The 26,692-nt window shown below is 35.7% G+C and overlaps 1 protein-coding gene and 1 pseudogene across 1 annotated transcript in view; both read right to left on the reverse strand.

Moving 5' to 3' along the window:
- The window catches only part of EFCAB13 (EF-hand calcium binding domain 13), a 126,666-nt gene that overhangs the window by 9,283 nt on the left and 90,691 nt on the right, over positions 1 to 26,692 (reverse strand). Inside the window, exons 39-51 of the mRNA XM_058675798.1 lie at positions 24,062 to 24,166; positions 19,886 to 19,990; positions 19,032 to 19,085; positions 16,601 to 16,705; positions 14,974 to 15,027; positions 13,995 to 14,099; positions 9,753 to 9,806; positions 8,989 to 9,093; positions 4,969 to 5,022; positions 3,894 to 3,998; positions 3,377 to 3,430; positions 913 to 1,017; positions 307 to 360 (exon numbers count right to left, since the gene is read on the reverse strand). Of these exons, the coding sequence (XP_058531781.1) occupies positions 307 to 360; positions 913 to 1,017; positions 3,377 to 3,430; positions 3,894 to 3,998; positions 4,969 to 5,022; positions 8,989 to 9,093; positions 9,753 to 9,806; positions 13,995 to 14,099; positions 14,974 to 15,027; positions 16,601 to 16,705; positions 19,032 to 19,085; positions 19,886 to 19,990; positions 24,062 to 24,166 (1,059 nt within the window). The remainder of the gene's footprint in view (positions 1 to 306; positions 361 to 912; positions 1,018 to 3,376; positions 3,431 to 3,893; positions 3,999 to 4,968; positions 5,023 to 8,988; positions 9,094 to 9,752; positions 9,807 to 13,994; positions 14,100 to 14,973; positions 15,028 to 16,600; positions 16,706 to 19,031; positions 19,086 to 19,885; positions 19,991 to 24,061; positions 24,167 to 26,692) is intronic.
- On the reverse strand, positions 1,857 to 2,915 carry LOC131482335 (prostaglandin reductase 2-like; annotated as a pseudogene).

Raw genomic sequence — 26,692 nt, forward strand, 5'->3', positions numbered from 1 at the left:
ATTTCAGTGAATACATATCTTGATTATTTCTAAGCTACATTATGGCATACTCTATTTGCACCTAGATAACATTTATTCAAACATCAGTCAAACAAAGTCTATCATTGGCATAAAAAACAGAGCCATGGGGTTTTCTGACACATCTTCTTATGTTTTATTGTAAAAAATTTCAAAATTTTGTATCAATTTGAGGGTGCTTAGATGCAAATAATTCACTATAAAACATAAGCTTTCATACCACTGAGTGGGGCAGGGGGAAGAAATAACAAAGATTGAAATACCAGTTTTATAGCAATTTTCACTCACCTGTAAACATTTTCAATTTATCCACCAATGTTGGTAGAGAAATCTTCTTATCAACTGAAAGAGAAGGTCAGAATCACACTGAGATAAAAAAAGACTCACAAAATATTGTGAAGTAGAGCATAGGAATATAGATCGTAATCTACCACATACTATCTTAAGATTCTTCTATATACTTACTTAAGAAATATTTGCTGAAAAACATTTTCTATGCTATTACTAAATTTTGTTACTAAATTTTAATGGGACTGAGAAAAAACTTGCATATATAAAAATAACATTTCAATTAAGTAAACTCATCTTGGAGTTCTATAATATCTGAAACCAAAATATATTACTGACAGAAAAAAAATTTGGAAGTACTATTATCTTAAGAGCTATTTTTTTTACTATTTAGTACTGAACATAATATTGATAGGGAATATAAAAAATACATACAAAGGAAATGTTTTAATGTTCATTTTGTTAATGGCTGCTTAATGCTTTGATCTCATTTATAGCTTCTTGATTTTGGCAAATTAGACCACCATTCCTAAGATTTTTTATTGCCATTGGTTCTTATATCTAAGTTCTCACAGGTACAACCATAACATATTAAAATTTGCTTACTACCAACAGGGAGATTGTGAGTCAGATCTTTAAGTTCATTATTCTTTAGCTTGATGCCCATGTTATCCAGTACATTCTTCAAATTGTTGATACTGACCTTCCCACCTAAGGAGACAATCCATTAAAAAATTACAAAAGCTCAGGAAACAAATCTTTACAGTAAATTTCTACTTAAATGATTTATTTACTTTCTTGAATGAGTTAGAGGGAGTGAGAGAGAGAGATAGAAAGATAAGGAGAAAGAATGAGGAAGACTGAGAGAGCAGAGCGAGAGAGAGAAAGAGGGTGGTTGGGGAAGTACTGGTCAAAGGTTATAAAATCTCAGACAGTAGAAAAACAGTTCGAGAGCTACTGTGCAATATGGTGACTATGGTAAATAGTTATGGACTTAACTAATATCTACAGAACCTTTCATTCTACCGACAGAGAATATGCTTTTTTTTTATCAGTATGTGGATCTGTCTCAAGCATTGATCATATTATAGGCTATAAAACAAGCTGTTGCAAACTTTTAAAAATTGAGATTCTACCAAGTATGGAGAGTGCAAGGAGAACAGAAAATTGACCTGCCATATGATCCAGCTATTCAGCTTCTGGGAATATATACAAAGGGAATGAAATCTGTATATGAGATAGTCACCTGTACTCCTATATTTACAGTAGGTACAATTTACAATAGCAAAATCATGGAAAATTCCAGATGCCTGTCAAAACAGGAATGGATAAAGAACGTGTAATATAGCTATTCTATGGAATATACTCAGTCATTAAAAAGAATGAAATTCTACCATTTGCAACAAGATGGTCCCAACTAGAGACCATTATGCTCAGTGAAACAAGCAATCCCAAAAGGACAAACACCATATGTACTCTCTGATATAAGGCAAACTTCATGCAAAATAAAAGATTAATCGGTAAATACCTAAACATGTATGTACACAAAGTCATACAGAGGACCTGTGTAATAGAGATGATCATAATGAGATGTGAAGATAAAATGCAGTATGCATCTCTACTTCCAAATCAAAGATGGTTTCTCAATGAAACTGTTAAATATATCTTGACAATAGGATGCTGGACTCTCTGCCATTGTCCATACCTACAATGTCAGGATACTTTTAAATAGCAGAATGATGGACTTACGAGTATTTTTGAAGGACTCTACTATTGCAGCAATATAGAGGAAATCATTGTGGGGAGGGAACTTGGGGAGATTGAAAGGGAAATCCCAGAGCCTTTGGACCTGTATCATAAAATAAAAATAACAAGAAAAGAATGGCATGGCTGTTCTGGTTCATCTGACTTATCCCTGTGTCAGTGATGTCCCCACCAACACTGTCAGAGTACATGTGCACTCCAGCGGGGCACTGCTCATGGAGCTGTTCTGACACACTGCCTTTTTTTTTTTGTAATTAGCTGCAGCATCAAAACTCCGTTCTGAGGTTATAAGGGACATTTCTCTTCTATTCCACAAATTCCCACCACTCTGGAACAGGGAGGGATCCACAGGCCCCCACAGCTGTAATGACAGCCACAGTCTGGTAGCTCCAGGAGTAACATAACCTTTTCCCTGTATTCCAACCAAGGGGGTTAAGCCAGGCATTCCTATGGCTCTAAGAATATAGGAAAGGTGTCCATGTACAAGTTGTGGGACCACCTTCTTACGACTATTTCCATCCAGAATAGTCCTTTTTGCCAGGGTCCATAGAAAGAAGTCACAAATTCACCTTGAATAAAAGTGTGTGTGTGTGTGTGCTTGTTTTCTTTTATAATTTCGATACCTCAACCATCAACCACTTGAGACAACTGCCAAGGTGTAAGATAATCAGTATTGATGTCTTCATTCATTCTACAGTGCATGTTAGGATCCACAGAAAGATAAAGAATTCTAACCTTTACTTGTCCTTCATTGATGTTATCTGGTAAACTGACTTCTTCCAGTTGGAAATACCCTGCCACTGGATTACCATTTTTCCAGTTTGAGAATTCAACACCTCTCTTACAATCAGTCCTGTTTATTCTTTGGCCTCACATTGTTTCTGTATGAAATAACTCCTGGCTTCCAGTGCTTCTGCACGAGCAGACTGCCACGCATGTCTTGTAGCCATGGTTTGAATTTTGATGGCAAAGCTCTCAATTTGGTTTTTATCATCTTCTGATCAAATTCCTTAAATTACTACCAATCTTCCATTACTTTTATTATATAAACTTAAAATTCCATTTCTTTTTTGAAAAATTTGGGAATTATTGAGGGAGTGGAGAGTTTTATTTTTATAATAAAAATAGAAGATCAATTGTTTTGTTCCAATTTCACTATATGTGCTACCAAAGAGAGCACAAGATCAATTGTTCTGATCTTCAGTGTGATATTTAGTTTGTATTCAGTAGGTAGGAACGCTGGTAGTATTTTCTGTTTTAACACGTTGGCAACAGAATCCATCAGCATGATCTGCTTTTCACTCACCTTTAAGAGATTTCACACTTTCTAGCAATCTGTTTTGGAAGATCTTTTCATCATCTGTAAGAAAATAACATGATTCAAATCACAAAGAAACATGGATCATCATTACAATACTCTCAAGAAAATGGCTTTCCAAACATTTTTATGAGAAATTTTTAATAAAACTTGAGAAAGCTGAGTAAATTAGCAAATCAGTCACTGTTCTGTGTTTATTCTGCCCAAGTTCAGCTTTTATTTGCATAATATCAACTATCAATCCTGTTCCACTTTCAACAAATCCCAGATTAACTTTTTTTTAAAACACTTATGTAATGGTTCCTTGTAATGGGGGATATTGTTTCCCAATAGAAAAGTGTAAATATATAGTTATTCACATCAGGTATAAATGTTAATTGGACCTTTTTCCTTTTTTTTTTTTAAATAAACTTCTTCTATTCTGAAGTTTAGGAAGTGGAGATAGGTTTTTAGACAAAGAAAACTAAACCTCGCTTTTTATTATGTTGTTATTTGAAATACTTACCATCAAATGGCAGGTTTTTCATAAGTTCCAAGAATTCCTCATCATTGAGTTCTATCCCCATATTTTCCAGAACAGTTCTCACATCATTGACATCAACCTCTCCTCCTTAATAAAATATTAAAATAATGTCAAATATGCCATTTAAGTACAGTGTGGTAGTATAAGTAAATACACTTATGAGAATAAGATGAGGTAATAACATAGCTATAATGTCATTCATACAAAAATAATTTGGTTTCAAAAGACAGATAAGAGAGGCCCCTCTTGATGGTAGCCTGTGTGCTTGTAGGACCTCCAACTACAGAAAACATTAGCTGATTAGGGACTTCAATAATTGCTTTGCAATTCCTGTATTTGCAGTAAGGTCACACTGATATACTTCTATTGACCCCTGATTGACATTAGGAGAGGAACCTGTTCTTAGGATTCCTGGAGCGGAGAGCCTTTCCAGACCTTCCTTAGACTGTATGACTATCTAGGGTGCTCACATCCAGTCAGTCTCTCTCTCTCTCTCTCTCTCTCTCTCTCTCTCTCTCTCTCTCTATCTCTATCTCTATCTCTATCTCTATCTCTTTTCTCCTGCTCATTATCCTCCTACTCTTTCTTCTTCTGTATCTGGGATTAGAATAGCCTGACAGATATCCATTTTTGTTACACACATAATTTCATCCAATAATGTCCTTGCCCAGTTGAACCCGTCTTATCTGTTTTTCAAAGAGCTATGTTAACACACTCATAAAAACTAAAAATCAGTATTAATGAATCTCTCTCTTCAGTTAATAGATTGCAAATGGTTTATTTTAATAACTCTACTAACATGTAGAGTCTAAAATCTCTCCTTTAAGTGATTGCTAGGATAATTTTTGAAGATTCATTAAAGCTTTCAATGTAGATTTTGACTGTCTTAAAATGAAAAAAAAAAAATCAAGTATATTGCCTACTCTCCCCAAAAAGCCACACCAGACAACACTCCAATTTGGGACTATTACATATCAAAATTAAACAAACACAATGATAGAATTAATACAGCAATATAAAGAAAAACTGGGATTGTGTGTTTACATTAACTTCTCACCTGTGACTGCTTTCAATCCATCCATCACCTTATTCAGATCAACTCTTCCATTAGCTATGAAGGAAAGGGCCAACTGAGTCACATAATCAACGTCATGAGCTCAGAAAAACATACATGAACGATGTATATTGTGAGAAAATCCATATACATTCTACTCATATAATTTCATGCATACATACAAATCTCCAGATTTCAAGACTTTAAGCATAGTATACATGCAACAAGATGTCTTGGCAGATATCTTCTTTCTGGTTCTTTTTGAGCTATTAGCACTGGTCAATTGTCTGACGACCCTTACCTTCAGGTATAACCAACAAGCTCAGGATCCACTGATGCAAACCATGAGTTAAGTGAATGTCACCTGAAGCACGGACTCCTGAGGGTGTGAAAATATTTTAACTACAGGAGAGGAAGAGAGGATACAGTCTTCTACATGGAAGACAGACTGATAAATAGGAAAACAAACCCAAGTGACATATATGTAATGCACACATATGCAATGTATGGAGAACTACAGACAGCTCAACATGGCAGAAGAATGAAGTACATATCACGGAGAGTACAGTTCATACTAACGAGCTAGCAGGGTCCATCACTGAAGGAGGGACATCAATGATATTTAGAGGAGCTTAGTTTTTATCATTAGATTATGTGGAGTCACTGAGGGCTTACAAATTAACAAATTATATGGATTATTTTCTTTTTACAAGTATTTTTTCTTTTTATAAAATTTTTTATAAATATTATTTTCTTTTAAAAATTTTATAAATAATTTTATTACTATAAAATTCCATTTACATTGAAAGATAAAAATCAATACAAACTACAGACAAAAGTTCTTCCTTCCACTCCACCTCCAATTTCTTACTCTGGGTGCTATTTCTCAACAAAAACTATATATTTTTGCTATATTTACTTATAGCTATTTGGGTTGTTTATTTTACAACTCTAAATCAAATGCATATTTATGTATTTATTGAATAATCAATAAGAACATATGTCTAATTTGTTGTTTGTTATAAGAGGCTAAAATTGATCTAATTTCCAACACTTTTATCCTTCAGTTCATTTTTCTGTTTTGAGAGATTTTTTTTAACATAGTGCTTTATTTTAAAATATTTATTCATTTTTATTGGTAAGGCAGATTTATAGAGAAAAAAAGAGACATAGAGAAAGATCTTCTATCAACTGGTTCATTTCCCAAGTATCCAAAAATGGCTGAAACTTAGCTGATCCCTAGCCAGGAGCCAGGATCCTCTTCTGGGATTTCCATATGGGTGCAGCATCCCAAGGCTTGGGCTCATCTTCTGATGTTCTCTCAGGCCGCAAGCAGGGAGCTGAATGGAAAGTTAAGCTGTTGGGACATGAACTGGCACCCGTATGGGATCCCAGCGTTTGGTTCAGCCAATTGAATCATTCACTGGACTCCTATGTAGTACTTTTACAACTTTAAAACATACTTGGACCTTTAACTTTTAGGTTTATTTATTTAAAAATTTATTTAATATGAAAGAGTTAGCGAGAGAAATATTAGAGATCTTCCATCTGTTGGTTCCATCTTGAATGGCCACAACAGCCAGGGCTGAGCCAGACCAAAGCCAAGAGCTTTGAACTCCAAGTTTTCTATGTGCCTGGCAGGGTTCCAAGCATTCAGGCCATCTAATGCTACTTTACTAAGTGCACCAGCAGGGAACTGAACGGCAAGTGGAGCAGAAGAGATTGAATTCCATGCTCATTTGGAATACTAGCCTTGCAGGCAGTAGTTTAGCGCCTGCGCCATAATATCGGCTTCATTTTTGGTTGATTTTAACTATAATTCATTATTATTTATTATTCGAATTCTGAAACTATAATAGTTTCGCTTTGGACCACTGTTTACTCATTTATGCTAATCACTAAGTAGGTCCTCTATGCACATCTATGTCCTTTACTTTTTCAGAAATATTCTCAGCTTTTTAAAAAAGATTTATTTATTTTTATTATAAAGTCAGATTTACAGAGAGGAGAAACTTTCTCCCCTTTTTCTCTACAACTGGAAATTTCAGTATCTTGATATATTTCTTTTCTTTCTAAAAATCTTGTTCTTGATAATATTAAGTATACATATTTATGAGCCTTAATGATGTGTTTCAATATATGTAACCATTGTTGGATGACCCAACCAGAATAATTAACATATCCATTATCTAATATATCATATTTTAATTTTTATCATTTATTTTTAAATGATTATTTTATGATACAGTTCCAAAGGCTCTGAGATTTCCCCTTCCCCTTGGCAAGCTCCCTCTCTCCACTGATTATTAATTGCCTCATGATTCAATTTTGGAATATCATATGTGTTCAAAAATCTATCCACTTTTTGAAAGTCTTCTGATTTGTTGACATATTGTTGCTTGCAATTGTTCCTGGTTATTCTATGTTATGTCTGAGATATCCATTGTTATATTTCCTTTTCTTGTCTCTATGCTACTGATTCATATCTTCTCCCTTCTTTTTCTGATTAGTTGAGCTAATGGGAAACCTATTTTACTAATTTTCTTCAACAAGCTCTGATTCATTGATCTTAAGTATTGCTCTTTTGATATCCATTTGGTTTATTTCCTCCCTTATTTTGGTTATTTCTTTGTTTCCTGATAATCTAGTGATTGCTTTGCTATTATTTTTCCAGCTCTTTCAAATGTATGGTTTGCTCTTTTACTTGGTGCCATCTGGGGCTATGGCAGTCGCAAATTCTATAGCTTTGTAATTAGCTTTGATATCAGGTATCACAACACCTCCTGTTTATTTAACTCAGGTTAAATAGGGTTAACTCAGGGTTAAATAGAATCTTTTGTGATTCCAAATTTTAGAGTTTTTTTTAAATTTTGCAAGGAATGTCATTGGTGTTTTGATAGGTTATGTGTTGAATCTGTAGACTGTTTTAGGTAATATGATCGTTTTCAATGCATGAACAAGGATTATCTTTCTAATATTTTGTGATTTCTTTTGCTAGTTTCATAATTTTATTATATAGATCTTTCATTTCTTTGGTTAAATGTATTGTGAAGTATTTAATTTCAGTACCTATCAACAATACGTTTTAAAAATTTTTTTTCAGGAAAGTCATTATTAATATATAAAATATTTTTATCCTTTCTTTTTCATTATTTCCTCTCTTATCTCTTTCTGTGTGTTAATTTACCATCCAAGAATATTACTCATGCTCCTTTAGATTTAAAGTTTTCCTTATATAGTTCTTGCTTCTTGATGAATTTATTTCTAGATATTTGATAGTCGTCATGGACATTGCAAATCAAATATTGTTGTTTCTATTTCTACTTAGGCATTTCTACCTTAGGAAAAGTAATTGAGTTTTGCATATTTATCATGTATTGAAACCTGAATCAAAGTGGCCTAAGATTTAATGTTTTTATTGATTGATTGATTTGGAAGGTAGAGGGATGGAGAGAAAAGGGAGATACACACAGAGAGAAATGTTTTATTCACTGATTCCCTCTCCAAATGCCTGTAATCACTCAGGCTGGGTCAGGCTAAAGCCAGGAGCCAGGCAACACATCCCAATCTCCCACATGGGTGGAAGGACTCAGCAATTTAGCAATTAGCGGGAAGCTGGATAGGAAGTGAAGTAACCTGCACTGAAGCCAGCTCTCTTACATGGGAAATAAGAATCCGAAGCAACCTCTTGACCCACGGAGCTACAATACCGCCCTTCAATAATTTTACTAATAATTTTATTATTGTTCTTTTACTTTTCCCTGGGTTTTCTAGGCATAGATTCATATAATCTGAAATTACAGGTAGCAGTACCTCTTTCCTAATATTACATTGACATATGCAGAAATTTAAAGGCAATGTTCAGTGACAGAAGCTATAGTTGGTATCTATGTCTTAATCTTCATGTTAGAGTTCTTTAAGATTTTAAACACTTATATCAGTTCAGTCAAGTTTTTAGAGATTCTTAGGATAAGAACAGAAAAAATTACTCTGAGGAGGGCCAGAGGTATTTACTAAGCATACCATGCACAGGCAGGCTGTCTCTCAGTTGTGTAAGCTCTTGTTCCGTGAGTTTGATATCCATATTTTCCAGGATAGGATTCAGGTTGTTTATGTCAACCTTTCCTCCTTAAGAAAAACAGAAAAGAAATGTGAGAGTGATTGAATGATCTGAAACACAAACATGTTTGCATTTGGAATGATGAATACATATAACTTTTACCACAAAAAGGCAACAACAAAAATGTATATCCTTATGTTGTTAATATTTATTATAAGGGCATAATTTCCATTTGACTTTTCTAGAAATAAAGAGAAAGTCAATAGTAATAACAGAAGTGAAATGGATGTCCTTAAAATCTATGCTGGTGACAAGCCTACACAGCAAGTAAATGATTGATGGTGGCATTGCTTAAGAGTAATTGGACTGGAGTTCACTCACATATTAGCTTCAATACTTCTTATTTAAAGAGTTTATTTTATCAGCCATACTTGTGGATTGGTTATGTGTGTTGCTGAACATCTATCCTACAAATTCTGAAGTGACTCTAATCCTCCATTTCAATTTTATTGTCCTATATTTTTATGTATATATATATACTTGTATTTAGGTTACTGTTACTACTTGTGAAAGAAATTGGAAAATTCCAAGAATGACATTATGAAGCTAAAAGAATAAAAATAACATCTGTATAAAGTGTACTACACAAGATAAAAGATGACACTAAAAATCTTACACAAACTCAGTATTTCAGACAGAAGCACAGTATAGTACAGTCGTTACTCACTTTTCAAAGATTTTACGCCTTTCAGTAATCTATTTTGGTACACTGTTCCATCATCTGTTAGTGAAAATGAGTGATAGTTAGTTCATGACACCATGAAACAGTGAGGAATTTCATAAAGACAGATGATATTTCTTTTATTTTAAAATTTTAAATTTTAAAATTTTTAATTGTTATTATCATTTTACGACACAGTTCCATAGGCCCTGGGGTTTCCCTAGCCCCTCCTCAACCTACCCCTTACATTGAGTTCCCCCATATCATTACAACAGCATAGTTCCTCATAAACAGTCATAAGTCCATCACTGCAGGCATGAACAATGGCAGAGTCCAGTATCCCATTGTCAAGACACATCCAACAGTTTCACTAGCAGTCCACCCTCGATCCGGAAGTAGAGATGCACACTGCACCATATCCTCACACCTGGACACGTCAGTCTCCACTACACAGTCACTATATATCCCCCCACAAAATAAAATCAACAGGAACAAAGACAGAAATTTACAATGTCACAAAGTTAAACAACATGCCAGTGGATATGACAGTCTTCATTACACAGTTATTATACATCCCCTTAAATGAAAAGCCAAAAAATAAAATCAGCAACAGGAGGAAAAAATTTACAAACCCATGAAGTTAAATAGCATGATATTGAATGACTAATATGTTGCTGAATAAATGAAAATGAAAATCAAGAACCTTCATGAAGAAAATGATTTTTCTGTATGATCTATGAATCAGTGAAGAATTTAATGAGAAGAAAAGTGTTTTGAAGAAACGAAACTGGGCCCGGCGGCGTGGCCTAGAGGCTAAAGTCCTCGCTTTGAAAGCCCCGGGATCCCATATGGGCGCCGGTTCTAATCCCGGCAGCTCCACTTCCCATCCAGCTCCCTGCTTGTGGCCTGCGAAAGCAGTTGAGGACAGCCCAAAGCCTTGGGACCCTGCACCCGTGTGGGAAACCTGGAAGAGGTTCCTGGTTCCTGGCATCGGATCGGTGCACACCAGCCCGTTGCAGCTCACTTGGGGAGTGAAACATCGGATGGAAGATCTTCCTCTCTGTCTCTCCTCCTCTCTGTATATCCGGCTTTCCAATATTAATAAAATCTTTGAAAAAAAAAAAAAGAAACGAAACTAAAAACAAACACATCAAAATCCATGACATGCAATTTCTGCTGCTCTTTGTTGGTGAGATGTATCTCCTGTAGGCAACAAATAGATGGCTTTTGTGTTTTCAATCTAGTTTACTAATCTATGATGTTTGATTGATGACTTCAATCCATTTACATTCAGGTTTAATACAAATAGGTGGTAATTTCATCTTGTCATTTAGCAATGAGTTGTTCACTGATTTAGTCTTCTGTTATTTTTACTGGGTTGTTCTTCACATTTGCCTTTGGTTTTGGTGGGCACTATTCCTTTTCTCTATCAAGAAGACACCTTAAAGTATCATTTGTAGGGCAGGTTTGAAAGAGGCATATTCTTTTAACTTTTCTTTACTGTGGAAGAATTTTATTTTATTTTCAAAGACAAAGGAAAGCTTTGCTGGGTATGTTATTCTGGGCTGACAATGTCCTGCTTTTAGAAACTGGAATATGTCGCTCCATTCTCTTTTGGCCTGTAGAGTTTCCTGTAAGAAGTCAGCTGTACATTTAATTGCCATTGCTCTATGTGTCAACTGATCTTTTTTTCACGTGCACACTTAAGAATCTTTTCCTTATGTTTAATTGAAGAGAGCTTGATTATCATGTGTCATGGTGAAGATCACTTTTGGTCAAGCATGTTGGAAGTTCTTTGCCCCTCCTGGATGTTTTTCCCAATTCTTTCTCCAGATGAGGGAAATTTTCCTTTATTATTTCATTAAATACATTTATAAAATCAGCTTCTCTTTTGCACCTCTGGAACTTCCATAACTCTTATATTTGGCCTTTTAATAGAGTTTCTTAATTTTTGAATACATTTTTTAGCTTGACCCAGTTCCACTTCCAGTTATTTGATTGTTTTCCTATTGTGATAAGAAATATCTATCAATTCTGAGATTCTTTCTTCTTCCTTATTCATTCTATTATTGAGACTTTCTACTGAAATTTTAATTTGTTCTATTACATCCACCATTTCCAATAACTTGGCCTGATTTTGTTTCAGTGTTGCTATTTCCTGTGTGACATATTCCTTAAATTCCTTGAACTCTTGTATTACATGCTTCTCATTTTGATATGAAGCTTTATAACAAGTGTTTTGAATTCTACATCCCTCACTGTTTTGATGTATTCCTCAGTTAATTCTGAGGTTGGCAAGAGCTTTTGCTTCTGTGCAGGGGAGTCTTCAATAATATTAATTGTGTTTCTGTCTCTTGTTCTTGGTCATTGTACTCCTGGTTAGCAGATTCTTTTTAGAGCAGACTTCTAAGCTGTGTTATCCACAGGTCTACACCTCAATTTTACTTATTGTGGTTGGCACATGGCTCTTTTTTTGCAGTCACTTCTGCCACTCCCTCTAGATCTGGGCTCTTATGTTAGACTTCCACCAAGGTCCTTGTAGCCCCAGCTCCTGTCTCATCACTCTCCACCTCCTGTGATACGGTGCTGAGCACGTACTATTGTCTGTACAACCTTTCTCCTGCTTCCGGTTTGAGCAGTTCCCAGTTTTAGGGAGACACAAGGTATCCTAGCTAGCTAGCTTGTTGGTTGTGCCGATCTTGCCGGAACCTACCTACCATTAGGTCTGAGGGTCTCAGGGACCTATTTTGACCCGTATGATGCCAAAGTTGGTATTATTTTCAATGTGGGATCAGTGCAATGCACTGAGCTCAGTGAGTTTACTGCCAGCTCAGTACATGTTCAGCTCACTATTTCCCCTGCAGTCTCAAAGCTTTTGCCACAATGTACAAAATGGTACCTGATGTGCCACTGGTGGAGTTCTTGATCTGCTGGCCATTAGGTCTGGGTACTACCTACAGTTATTTTGGGTAGAACCTGTAGGATGACACGTTACTGCAGTTCATTGAGCTATAAATGAGTTTGCTCACAGCTTAGTGCATGTGCAGTCCTGTCCCATGGCCTTTGCCTCTCTACACAAAATGGTACCTGATTCAGCTCTACTCTATTTCTTATATTAAAAAAAAACAAATAAGCTATCCTCTAAGATTTATTCTAGTTTGCTTTTAAGTAAGAAAAAGTTAAGGGATGCTGAAATCTTTAAACATACAGAATTTCATTGTGCTGTCAAAGAGAAGTTGAGTAGATCCTTTTATGCTGAAATACGCTTCAATATATTTTTTAAAAGGGGCAGTTACTTCAGGCACTTCATGATTGTTTACACATGCATGTTGATACCTTATTTCCAATGTCCACTTTCTTGTTGCTGGGCATTTATTTTAAAAAGACATGTTTAGAGAACAGCATTGTGATTTAGTGGGTAAAGTCACCACTTGTGACACCAGCATTCCATTTACTACTGGTTTATGTTTCTGCTGCTCCACTTCTGATCCAAATTCTTAACAGCTTGAGAAAAACAGTGGAAGATGTCCCAAGTACTTGGGCACCTACTGCTGGCTCTTGGCTTCTGTTTAGCTCAGGTTCTGGCCATTGAAGCCACAAGGAGATCTCTCTCTCTCTCTCTCTCTCTCTCTCTCTCTCTTTGTCTCTCTCAATCCCTTTATAATTTTGTCTTTCAAATAAGTAAATTGTCAAGTGATACAGTTTTGTAGGTATACAATCTTCTTTTTTTTCTTTTTCTTTTTTTAAGACTTCTTTTGGGGCTGGCTTGATGGCTCAACTAACTAATCCTCTTCCTACAAAAGTTGGCATTCCACATGGGCACCAGTTCAAGTTCTAGCTTCTCCACTTCCCGTCCAAAACTCTGTTTATAGCCTGGGAGAGCAGTGGAGAATGACCCAAGTCTTTGGGTCTCTGCATCCATGTGGAAGATTTGAAGGAGGCTCCTGGCTCCTGGGTTCAGTTGACTCAATTCTAGCTGTAATGGCCAGGTATCCCAGTATAGGAAGTGTCTTAAGCAGGATGTTAATCATTGTGTCAAATGCCTGTCCCTGAGTCTTACATTTTTCAAGAGTACAAGCCATTTATTTTGTAGACTATTCTTCAGTACGTGAAGAGGCTTTTAAAAAATAATCCGGAATTGAAAATTTAAAAAAAACTTACAGTTAAATTCCTAAGCTTTGGAATTTTCTTTCCTGGCTTACTATACCTAATTCTACAGAAGGTTTGAGCAGCATTTTTAAAGCTTACCATTAACTGGCAGTGTTTTCATCAGCTTTGTGTATTCCCCTTCAGAAAGTTTGACCCCCATGTTTTCCAGTACTGTTTCCAGGTTATTGACATTAATCTTTTCACCTATAAAAAGGGATGGTGACATGTATACATATTAATATCTTGGAGAAAATGGGATTTTAGTACTTCAAAATCTGGCTTTATATTATAGGGGGAAACGTTCTATGACATATAGGTGGCAGTATGCTATTCTCCACTATATATTTTCTTTAGGTGAATGTATGTACATACATGTTTACCTATATAATGATCTATCTTGTATTTTGCATGAAAGCTGCCTTATATCAGAGAAAGCATATGATATTTGTGCTTTTGGAATTGGTTTATAACAATGTTAATTCTTCAAAAATTCATAATGCCATTTATTGGGCCTGACAAGAATTTCATGGAGGGAACTAATAGAATGAAAAATTGGGCCCGGCGCCGTGGCCTAGTGGCTTAAGTCCTCTCCTTGAATGCACCAGGATCCCATATGGGCGCCGGTTCTAATCCCGGCAGCTCCACTTCCCATCCAGCTCCCTGCTTGTGGCCTGGGAAAGCAGTTGAGGACAGCCCAATGCATTGGGACCCTGCACCCGTGTGGGAGACCTGGAACAGGTTCCTGGTTCCCAGCTTCGGATCGGCGTAGCACCGGCTGCTGTGGCCACTTGGGGAGTAAATCATTCGACGGAAGATCTTCCTCTCTGTCTCTCCTCCTCACTGTATATCTGACTTTGTAATAAAAATAAATAAATCTTTAAAAAAAGAAACAGAATTTGGACATTCTAAGATTTAGTTCTTTAGGTATTTTTGTATTGCTTTTCTTCATGTTGCAAAATTGTAAATCAAGATTAAACTTTTCATTGGTCAAGTGGTAGTATATTGAGAAAACATAATAGAATAATATAAATTACTGTAAAGTTTTTGCAGTCTGTTTATTTAGTGATTTATCACTAACCTGTGAAATCTTTAACTCTACTCATCACTTTTTTCAAGTCAACTTTCCCATCAACTGTAAGAAAGCATGTAAAATACATCAATTTAAAACACTTAATAGAAACCGAAGCAAAAATAATTTAGTAAAGTATTCGCTCCAGAATTTAGTCCCACTTTCTACCTTTATTGGTGTGATTTAGCTTTCAATTTCATAGTTCCATTACACTAACAAAAGAACAATGACTTTTGTTTTAAAACATTAGGTCTTGCAGCCATAAAAACGATATATAAAGGTGGTACCTTTATCTTAGTTACTTTTAAGCATTTTGATCTTAGAAGATTCTCTATATTCTAGCTAGATTGCTGACACAATATTTAAAAAGAAGACACCATATTTCAGTGTTTAAAGTTTCAAAGATTTTCATTCAAGTAAAGTTGGCACAAATGATTATTCACTATTGCAATTAAATTAAAATACTTCATCGATTCCTTGAGTTACATGTGCAAATTATAAAAGCAAATTAACAAAATGTCTTTCATGAAAGTTTGTTTCTGACAAACAGAAAGTAATACATGGCCAAAGCTCTGCTAAATGTTATTTGAGTGTGATAAAGGGCGGGGGGACGCACTTGTCCACTGGGAGTGGATGAGCAGCAAATGTTGCAGGTGAAACATTCCTTGATCTGAGTGGAATCTTCTCAGGTTAATATTTTCTAAATCTTGTACTTGTTTGTGAATTGTCATTCTCCAATGCTACATTCTCCATCTCTTAAAGGTCAAAGCTTTTTTTCCAGCGAACTGAAGTCTAGTACCAGATCTTTATCTTTTCCACAATGAGTTTATATGCTAACATCATATATCCATATAATTTTTCTTCCAGGTCTTGTAGAAAAGAATTCAGTTGCCTTATATTTTCTGAATTACTTACATCTTACCAGTAAGAGGAAACCCTGACTCTTTTTGCCTTTCTCTCTATGTATTTTACACTGAGCCTAGAAAACATGATTCTTGCACATCTTCAGCACTTGGTGGGTAGATTTTAACTATTATGTCTGAGGTATAAATCTGTGTCTCCTTCATTTACTTTGACTTTATTTCTAACTCTCTGGGCTTCCACTACTGTAGGAGCTCTGCTTTCTGTGTCATTCTCCCACTCATTTTCTTTTTCTTTAGCTTTTTGGCATTTCAATAGCCTAGGTAATATTCTCAGAAATGTGTGTTCACTCACAGTGTAAGAAGTTACCAACACTAATGCACACGCTAACAGAAAGGATTTCTTACTTTAATATTGCATTTCTTTCGAGGGTTTTCCAGATGGCTTGATTTCGAGGTAGAGGTACAAACATATAATCCTATTAGCCTTAACATTCATGGGATCTTAGTAACAGTAGCAAGGATTATAACAATGATAACAATGTTAATAAGAGCCTTAATAGAACACTTACTACTATGTGCCAGCTCTGGGTATAATTTAATCATCATAAATTCTAGGTACCTTTTTCAGAGGTGAGGAAAACAAGGTACAGAAACATTGAGGTGACTCCTCTGTTAAGCATATGGCCCATAGCAGAAATCCAGGTAACCTGGCTTTAGAATTACTGCTTTTAAATATTATACTGTTCTGGGTTCATGGGAGCCTGGATGCTTACCATTCACTGGTAGGCCCTGTGTCAGATCTTCAAGTTCTGTGCCTGTGAGACTCACCCCCATGTTTCCAAGAAGCGTATCTAGTTTATTGACATCAATTTTCCCCCCTTAACAAAAGAAAAGGTAAAGAGAAAAATACAAGAATTTCAAAATGTTCAAAAAAAGAACAGTCTAATTTTTTGAAGCAATTAGTAACATGGCATTTGTTTTAGTCTGGTTGATTTTGGTATTGATAAGTGGAAGTTTTTGCCGTTATTCTTTTTTATGGCACATATTTCAATCTTGATTATTTCAAGTTCTATCAAAATTTGGGCAATTCCAAAGAATTATGAGACATTGTCCTAAAACTCAACATATAAAGTTCAATAGTATCCACTTACGTCCCTAGAAGAAGTACATTCACAAGAAGTAGAATAGAGGTTACCAGGCTTAGAGAGGGAGGAGGAAATAGGAAGTTACTCCTTAATCACAACCATTTCTGCTTGTGTAATGATTGGCTCTGCAAACAGAACGTTTGCAAGACATGTGAACATGCTGAATGTTACTGAATTGCACCCTAAACATTGGCTAAATGTAAATTTCATATTATATATCTTTTATCTAATTTTAAAAGATGAACTACACAGCAATCTATAGAACTGTGATGTGTTTCCTTATTGCTTCAGCTAGAATCCCTCTTTAAACCATTTATTTAGAAGTGAATAAGCCTTGTACCTTAGGATCACTACTTTGACCATTTTGGCTTCTCAAGTGAATCAAGAGATCTCAGAGAAAATACTTTTTATCCTATTCACCTTCCCCAACCCATGGTAATACATGTACTTCTAGACTTGAGGAATATTACAAATGACTTTAAGAATATAGTCAAAGAGGGCCCGGTGGCGTGGCCTAGCAGCTAAAGTCCTCGCCTTGAAAGCCCTGGGATCCCATATGGGCGCTGGTTCTAATCCCGGCAGCTCCCTGCTTGTGGCCTGGGAAAGCAGTCGAGGACGGCCCAATGCATTGGGACCCTGCACCCGCATGGGAGACCCGGAAGAGGTTCCAGGTTCCCGGCTTTGGATCGGCGCACATCGGCCCGTTGCGGCTCACTTGGGGAGTGAATCATCGGACGGAAGATCTTCCTCTCTGTCTCTCCTCCTCTGTGTATATCTGGCTGTAATAAAAATGAATAAATCTAAAAAAAAAAAAAGAATATAGTAAAAGTATACCTCAGGGAAAAATACACATGTACATAGAGTAAAGCTTTGTACACAATTTCAGAAGTACACATGGGTATCTGGCCTAGCACATGTTTAATGAATACTGATCATTATTATGAAGACAACATCAGGTATACAGATGAGGTTAGCAGATGAACCCCTTAGAGTTGTGTCTTGGCTAATTACTATATGACTTTTGAGAGTTAATTTAGCTTGTGTCTTAGTACACTCCTGCAACATGGGAATAATAATAAATAATAATTTTCCTTTTAATCTTGGTGAAAAACTAGGAGAGACAATAAGGTGTTCATTGTGTTTGGCTGTTAAAATGTACTTAATGATTTTATATGTTTTTCTGTGTTAAACCATCTGATCAGATAGTCGACACAGGATTTACATTTGGGTTTGTCTGACTCCCAAAATAACTGGAGCTAGACAAACTAGAATATAAATACATGCCTTAACCATTTACTAACCACCGCAGTCAAATCAATGGGACCGTCTACAACACAATCTACATTCTCTCACGTAGCACAAAAATGGGTTAGTGCCTTCTTGTGTATAAATAAAATTATGAAAAACATCTGAGATCACCGAGAAGGAAGGCACAGAATTTGTCTCCAGTGGCTTTACAGTCTCTTTGAGAAAGAAGATACTGAAGAGATGAACAATAAGAAAGGCTTCACAAACGAAGTGCAAATTCCCTGTGCAGGTGACAGCAGGTGAAGCAAAGGACGCCGAGCAGGCCCTCTGGGAAGGCTGCAGAGACCGACACGGGCAGCCAAGGCTTTTCCACCGCATCCGACATATTTAACAGACATTTATTCGTGTGGCTTTTGTGTTACTCTCATCAGTTTTTGCTTTTGTTGTGCCTTGTTTTTTCATTTGATTTTACTGATTTTATGAGGCTGCTGCATAGTGAATTGTTACTTTCAGTATATTATCACAAAACAATATATACTAGCTTTCTGTCAAAAGTCAGAACGACTTCTTAAATTGCTTTGATGATTTATAAGGCTGATTTTAGTGCGATGTTTTACTTTATGATGACTAGATTTTGTTACCTAAAAGGGACTGTACATGTTTTGCAGAATAAATGTAGACCAACTGCAAAACCAATTGTAAAAAAAAAAAAAGACAGAAATATACAGATTCAAATTTAAATCTCTAGGAAATAAGTGCAAATCAACAGAATTTCAAACTCATCTAGTTTTTCACTATGATTCTGTCTTACCTCTAAGAGTCTTTATACCTTCCAGCAATTTGTTCTGCAGGATTTTTCTGTCAGCTGTAAGAAAATACACAATCCAAATTAAAGAGAACTTAGTTATGGAAATGGTTATAATTTCACAACGAAGGGTCTACTTTCTTACAATTTTGTAACTGATTATATTTTAGTACATAGCATTGTTATATAATTATATATAATATTGTATAACTTCAGAAATAAGAATCTCCATTAAAACATGAAACACAACATTAATATTTTGGCTATTTTTTTCTCTTTGGCATATAAGGCCACTATCACATTTTAATTTTGTGTTAAAACACAGTTTTTTTATTCTTTATTTTCCTTATTTTGATTTTTAATATATGGCCAAAGGTCTTTTTCCTTAAGTTTCCTTTCTAAACTTAAATATTCATACTTAAGTATTCTTAGTAGAACTAAGAATGGTGACAGACATTTATTTCTCAGCCCAGATTTATATTTTTTCTTGATTTCCAAATAAAGAAGAAAATTACAGTTAAAAATTTATCATTCCTATAACAAACTTTTCACTTGAGAGTGGAATGTGACACATTGTTCCACAGCAGCAGAAATGCCCAAGGTCCTTAGAGGCCATATTGCTGACTTTTTCAACACCAGCACTCTGACATCTGAAAAGAATTCCTTGTTGGGAGGTTATGAGGTTATGAGGATCTGTGTGTTCCTTCTGGGATGGTCACTAGGACATGAATTCTGTCTACTGTATGCCATGGTACCTACTGCTCTCCAACCAGAAATACGTTCCCTGATACTGACAAATCTCTACTCAGCAGCACTGCCTCCAGCTAAAGAATCATGACCTGAACATATTAAATGCTTACCACAAGCTGATAATTTTTCCACCAGTTCCATGCATTCCTTATCTGTAAGTTCTATTCCCAAATTTTGTACAACATCTTTTATGGCATCAATATCAACGTCTTCTCCTTCAATAATGACAAAATAGATTTCAAAAAATTCAAAGATTTAAAATATAAAAATAAATAATATTTTCCTATATAGCATTTATCAAGAGTTTCTGGATCAATAGCAAAGCTTTATGCAGAAATTATCTCATGTGGGCAGAAAAATATAGTACACAATGACATACATGGATATATGCAAAATATCACTATAAATTGGAATGTTTTAAATGGTTTGGTTTACAATTTAGTCATTGGATGTGTGGATGAATTCATGTTAGTCTCTATGCAAATATCTGTATCTTTGTTGAAGTTTGATTTAACTGTAAACTAATTAACTAATTTTTACATTTATTTATGTTGAAAGTCAGAATTACAGAGAGATGGAAAAATAGAGAAAGAGGGAGAGATTTTGCATCTGTTGTTTCATTCCCCAAATGGCCACAAGGGCTATGGCTGGGTCTTGCCAAAGTTGAGAGCCAGGAGATTTATCAGGGTCTACCATGCAGGTACAGGAAACAAGCACTTTAACCATCTTTCGTTGACTTCCCACACACATTAGCAAGGAGCTGGGTTGGAAGTGGAGCAGCCAGGCCTTTAACGGAGGCCCCCATGGGATGCTGGTGCTGCAGGTGTTGGCTTTACTTGCTGCAACATGCCACTGGCTCCCTGAGTTCATTTTTGGTTATGAGTCAAGACACAGATTTAAACTTTTTGCATAAAGATATTCATGTTTTCCACCATCTTTTGTAAAAGTAAAGCAAAAAACAATCCTCTTCTTTTTAATTGCCTTTGCAACTTTGTCAGAAATGAGTGTCCACTTATGCATAGGAATATTTCTTGACTGCTCTTTTGTTCCACTGAGCCACACATATTTGCCTTCTTTGACATCAGAACCACACAGTCTTAATTCATTAGATTACCAGAGCTATGTGTGTATTGAAATCAGGCAATGTCAGATCTCTCTAATTTTCTTCTTCTCCCCAAAGATTTGGACCATTTTAGGTCCTTTCTATTTTCCCATTTCTATTAAAACAGCCTACAAGGGTTTTAATTGGAATTACATTTATTCTTTCTAAAATATTTTTAATTTTATTTATTTATTTTTTGAATTTTGATTTATACGGTGCAATTCCATAGAATCTAGCAATTCACCCCCCCAAATGACCACTCCCAACTGATTTTCCCCATATTGTTACAATAGTATAGTCCTTCACATGGAGTCACAATTCTATCAGTCTCTTATTTAAGTGTGCCCTGACATTGCTGTTACATACAATGTCAAACAGTCGAGCATCCCATTGTCTAGATATGTCCAACAGCTTCATTGGGATTTCATGTTTGATTTGGAAGTAGAGATGCATATTACATTGCATCTTCACATCTGGGTATAGTAGTCTCTGTTACTCCATCACTAAAAAGGTCAACAACAGGTATGAAGTTAAAACAAGAAGAAGAAAAAAAAATACAGCACCATGGAGTCTAAAAAAACACGCTACTGAATAATCAAAGGGATTTAGGGTGGCCACTTGAGGACTGGATAAACACTGGGAGGAGCTCGAGGGATTTAGGGTGGCCACTTGAGGATTGGATAAACACTGGGAGGAGCTAGGCAGAGTATAAAAGGCAGCCTGGAGTTTCAATAAAGATCATTCGCATTCGGCATTCTCCTTACAAGCATGGTCCACTGTGTGTTGTCTTGTGTTGTCTTTTTTGTAACTCTAGTCCCTCCGCTGGGCTCGGGGTATGCGGTGACGTGGGCATTGCCGACATTTTCTGTTCACTGCAACCCTGTTCAGCTATTGCTACTGCTTCCCTGTGTCCAGGGAGTCTCCAGGTACCCCGCTGCCAACTGCCTGACCTCTATCTTTTCCTGTAATCTGCTCCCTGTACTTCACCCTAATGACTTTCCATCATCCCAAACATGCCTGCACTCTATGCCACATCTTGCCTCCTCCAAAGTTATTTTATTTGTAGTGTTAACCTATACTTTGGTCATTTAAACTAAGAGGTTATGAAATCTTATTAAAGATAGTTCATAGAACTATAGATTCACTATCAAGATTTTACACTTATATACAGTTACCAAACTAGAGATCACTCTGGAAAATTAGATATACACCATTCAGTAATGAAAATGAAATGTGCCTAGTGAGATAATAATCATTATGATGAAAAATCATTAAAATAATTCAGTGTAATTAATTATGCTTTTAAGTTCAGAGTATTTTCTCACTTGCCTGTAGCATCTTTCACTTCACCTATTAGGTTGTTGAGAACAATCTTTCCATTAGCTAGTAGAAAAGAAATAGCATACGTTACTGTTCAGAAATAAATTATAAAATACTTGTTTATAGTTCCAAACCAAAATTTACCATCCTGATATTTTCTAAAGCTGTATTAAATTTAAAATTAATAGATTTGGGGGTAATTCATCCATCAAAATTAAGAACAAGCTATTTCCAGGATGACATAATCTCCCTAATTCATGAGATACAGTGCTTTACAAGCAGTACAATATTTGACTAGTGCTACAATAAGGTCATCTAAAATGGAAAATAGTTTACACTTTGCTTATTCAATCTTTTGTCAAAATGCTCTTTTTTTATATTTTCAGTTATCATGTCTTGCTGGAAATATTTGATCTTTATATATTTGAGGTAATTATTAAGACTTTAAACATCCCATAACATTTTTTGTCTATTAATTTAGCAAATATGCAATTTGTTGTTAATATGAATTAGTCTATGTTATGGGATTTGGTGGTAATTGGCAAATATTTATGTTTGTCTTGTGTTTACTCATTGTTCTTGTATGACAAAACAACTATTTTTAATAACTCTTATTAATGAATAATTGTTTATTTGAAATGCAGAAATACAGAAATTGAAGGAGAGACAGAGAGAGATGTTCTATGTGCTAATTCACTCTCCAAATGACTACAACAGCTAGAGTTAGGCCAGTAACAAACCAGGAGCCAGGAGCCAGGAGCTTCTTCTGGTCTCCCACATGGGTACAGAGATCCAAGCACCTGGATCATCCTCCACTGCTCTGACAGGTATCCCAGCAGGGAGCAAAACTACAAATGGAGCAGCTGGGACTCTAAGCTGTGCCCATATGGAATCACAGGTTTGTCTGCTATGCCACAGCATTGGCCTCAAGATAATTCTAATTTGGTAATCTTCTCTCATGTGGCTAGGCTATATACCTGAGGTCAGAATGAGCGCTTTATAATACCCAGAACATTAACAATGTCCAGCTAACCAAAAGGTAGTAGAAGGAAGGAAACAGTAAACGTTATTTGTAAGTAATTACAACAAATGAAATGTAAAAACAGAATCAAGAAAACACCCGTTTGTGTCCTGGCTGCTCCACGTCCCATTCACCTCCCTGCTTGTGGCATAGGAAAGCAGTGGAGGATAGTTCAAGGTTTTGGGACCATGCACCCACATGGGAGACCCTGAAGAAGCTTCTAGTTCCTGGCTTTGGGGAGTGAACCAGTGGATGGAAGATCTTTTTCTGTCTCTCTCCTTCTCTCTGTAGATCTGCCCTTAAAATAAAAAAAAACCAAATGTTTAAAAAGTTTAATAGAAAATGGAAAAATAAATATGAAAAGGCAATATACAGCACGCTAAAAGATCAGTAAACACATGAAATGATAACTTCATTGACTATGAAAAAACACAGTGTAAAAACATAAGTTGCCATTTAATATTAACTAAGTTAAAAATATTTAAATATCTGATAGCACCAAATATTGAGGAAATAGGAAGTTTGGAGTACACATACTACTTTAACAGCTTTTGGAATTGATCAAAAGCCATGGATGACAAGGACCACTGTCAAGAGTTAGGGATGAATTGAAGACATTTTTAGGATGTTAAACTGAATTGAATTGAGGGTAAATAGGAGGCTTTAAATTTATCAGAGACACACAGAACATGAGGTAGAAATAAAAATACAATGAATTCCTTTCTGGTTATATTGAACTTTATAATCCCTGGAGACATGTAACTAGAGATACCTGGCAGATATATGAATGTAACTTTTTGAAGCCCAGGGATTCTTTCACATAATTTTATATATTGCGCTCACCATTGACTGGAAGTTTTTTTGTCAGATCTTCAAATTCTTTTTCTGTGCGTTTAATTTCCATATTTTCAAGAACTTTGTTGAAGTCACTAACATTAATCATCCCTTCTTACAAAAGAGAACAAAACAAAATTAGTCAAATTAAATGGCATTAAAACATTAAAACTTACTCCCATTGTTTATTTTATACAATAATTTTTATTCTATAAGACATTGATAACAATGATAAAAATGATAGTCATGATTGAGAAAGTCTATAGCAAAGTTATGAAGAGAACTTGTTCAAGCTATAATTCGATAATAAAGGCACATAGTAACTGGACCCAACACACACGTGCCCTTGCATGTGCATGGTTCTAATTATCAGCCAATTTATGTAACCAATTCGATATGTCTTTAAACAGATCTTCCTTTTCACTTACAGTCATAATTTCTTCATGTAATTTCTCCATTGATTGTAAAGGTATTCATTTTCCCATTGTATTCTCAAGTTATGATTGATTCTTTATTGGTATAAACTTTCATAGACACTTGTCAGTTGAAAAATCTGCCACTCCAACTTTCACTTTTATTTTTCCATAGAATGACATTTTAGAGTCTAAGGAAAAATGTTTCTAGAATTACAAAATAAGAAAGTCTTTTGTGTGTGTGTCCGTGTCCTTGCAATTTTCATTCTGATGTGAATTTACCTTTCTATTAGATGCTGGTCAAGTGGTTCAGAGTAGGATCTGGGATAGTTTAAAATCTCTCAAAGGTGATAGTTTAAATATGAAACTCCTGACCAGGTGAAAAATCATTTGAGATTCATCTATACTGGTCAAAGAATTGTTCTGGAAATTTGTCCAAGTCATTTGGAAGCTTAAGTGACAAGAACACCTCCTTTGTGACTCAGCTAAGAGCTCTTCATAGCCAATACTTGAGTTTCCATGCTTACCCTGCAGGAAGTGGGGAAAGTCCTTTCCATTTCCCTTGGCTCAGGGCCTAAGGCTGACCAGGCACAAGACCTGGCATCAACCGTGCTCACCAGGGAACTTGGGGAAGGGCCCATCTGCCTTCCACAGCTCCAGGCTCACTGCCAGTCTCATCCACCTTCACAAGTCTCATATGAGCTCCACAACTTCAAGGCAGTGGCTGTTGAGGCTATAAGCCCTAGTGCCGCCTGTGCTCACCCAGTGGGACTGAAACAGTTCCTTCTGCCTCCTGCAGCTTTAAGACTGCAGCTGGAGTGGTTATAAACCCCAGTGTTAGCTGCACTCATCCCAGGGTGAGATCTCTACAGCAACCTAATGCAATGAGACTGTGGCTGTTAGTGTTACAATACGTATCCTCAGTCATGCATGCTTAGTCCAGGGGGCCTTGGGAAAGTGCCATCTCTGCCCTACAGCTCAAGGTCCATAGCTGCCACAGACCCTATGGGACTTGGGTAAGAATGAGAAAACTAAGTTCTTAACTATTAACGCTTATGTTCTTAAAACATGAAATATATGAAATATATAAATATATGATAACTGGTCATTTTTCTGCCCAATTATTGTTTATAGCCATTATCTATACTCCAACTAAACTAAGATCTTTTTTGTTTTTTGCTTGTTAAAGTTATTATTCAGTGAAATATTAAGCATTTTACTGATGCACAAATAAAATATGCTGTTTCAAAAGTTACAAAAATGAGAGTGAAAAAGAAAAGGAGCAAGTTAGGTGAGCTGAAGGAAGGAGGGGATGAGGGAAATGTGACTGCGTTCTCAGAAATGCAAGAAATTACTAGAAATGAACAAAAATGACAACACAACATATCAAAATGTATAGAAACGGCAGTAGCAGCATTGAGAGGGAATTTTCTACCATTTAGTGGCCACATCAAGATACTGAAAAGGTATCGAATAATGGATCTAATAAAGTACCTAAGGATTTAGAAAAACAAGAATAAATCAAATCCCAAATTAGTAAGAGGACAGGAATAACAAAAATTAGAGAATAAGCAAAATTGAAACAAAAATTATTTTTTAAAATAATTAGAAATTAGAGTTGATTTCTTGACAAAAAAAAAAAAAAACAAGCAAAGTTGATAAACCATTGGCTCAACTAACCCCCCACTCCAATAGGGTGAAGACTCCATAACATCAAATATGTAAAAGGAGATGTCACAATGGATACCACAGAAATAAAAAGAATCATCAGGAATTGCTAAAAATAGCTATCTGGAAGATAGATATAGATATAGATATAGATATAGATATAGATATAGATATAGATATATGTTTCTGAACACATATAATCTATCAAAATTGAGTGATCAAGATACAGAAAACCTAGTGGCCAATAATAAAAACAGTGACAGAATCAATAATAAAGATCTTCCTAACAAGAAAGGCCCAGTACCAGAGGGCTTCAGTGGTGACCTTCACCACACTGTAAAGGAAGAACTTATTCCAACTCTTCTCAAACTAGTCAAAACAAATGAAAGTGACAAGATCCTCTCTAATGCCTATGAAGTCAGCATCATCTTAATTTCAAGACGAGTAAAATACAAGAAAGAGAACATAGATGTAAAAAAATCCTCAACAAATACCTTCTAACTGAAGTGAACAACACAAGAAAAAGATCATTCACTCAGACCAAGCTGGATTTATTCCT

Source organism: Ochotona princeps, chromosome 17 (genome assembly GCF_030435755.1).
Source record: "Ochotona princeps isolate mOchPri1 chromosome 17, mOchPri1.hap1, whole genome shotgun sequence".
In the NCBI taxonomy this organism is placed as follows: Eukaryota; Metazoa; Chordata; class Mammalia; order Lagomorpha; family Ochotonidae; genus Ochotona; species Ochotona princeps.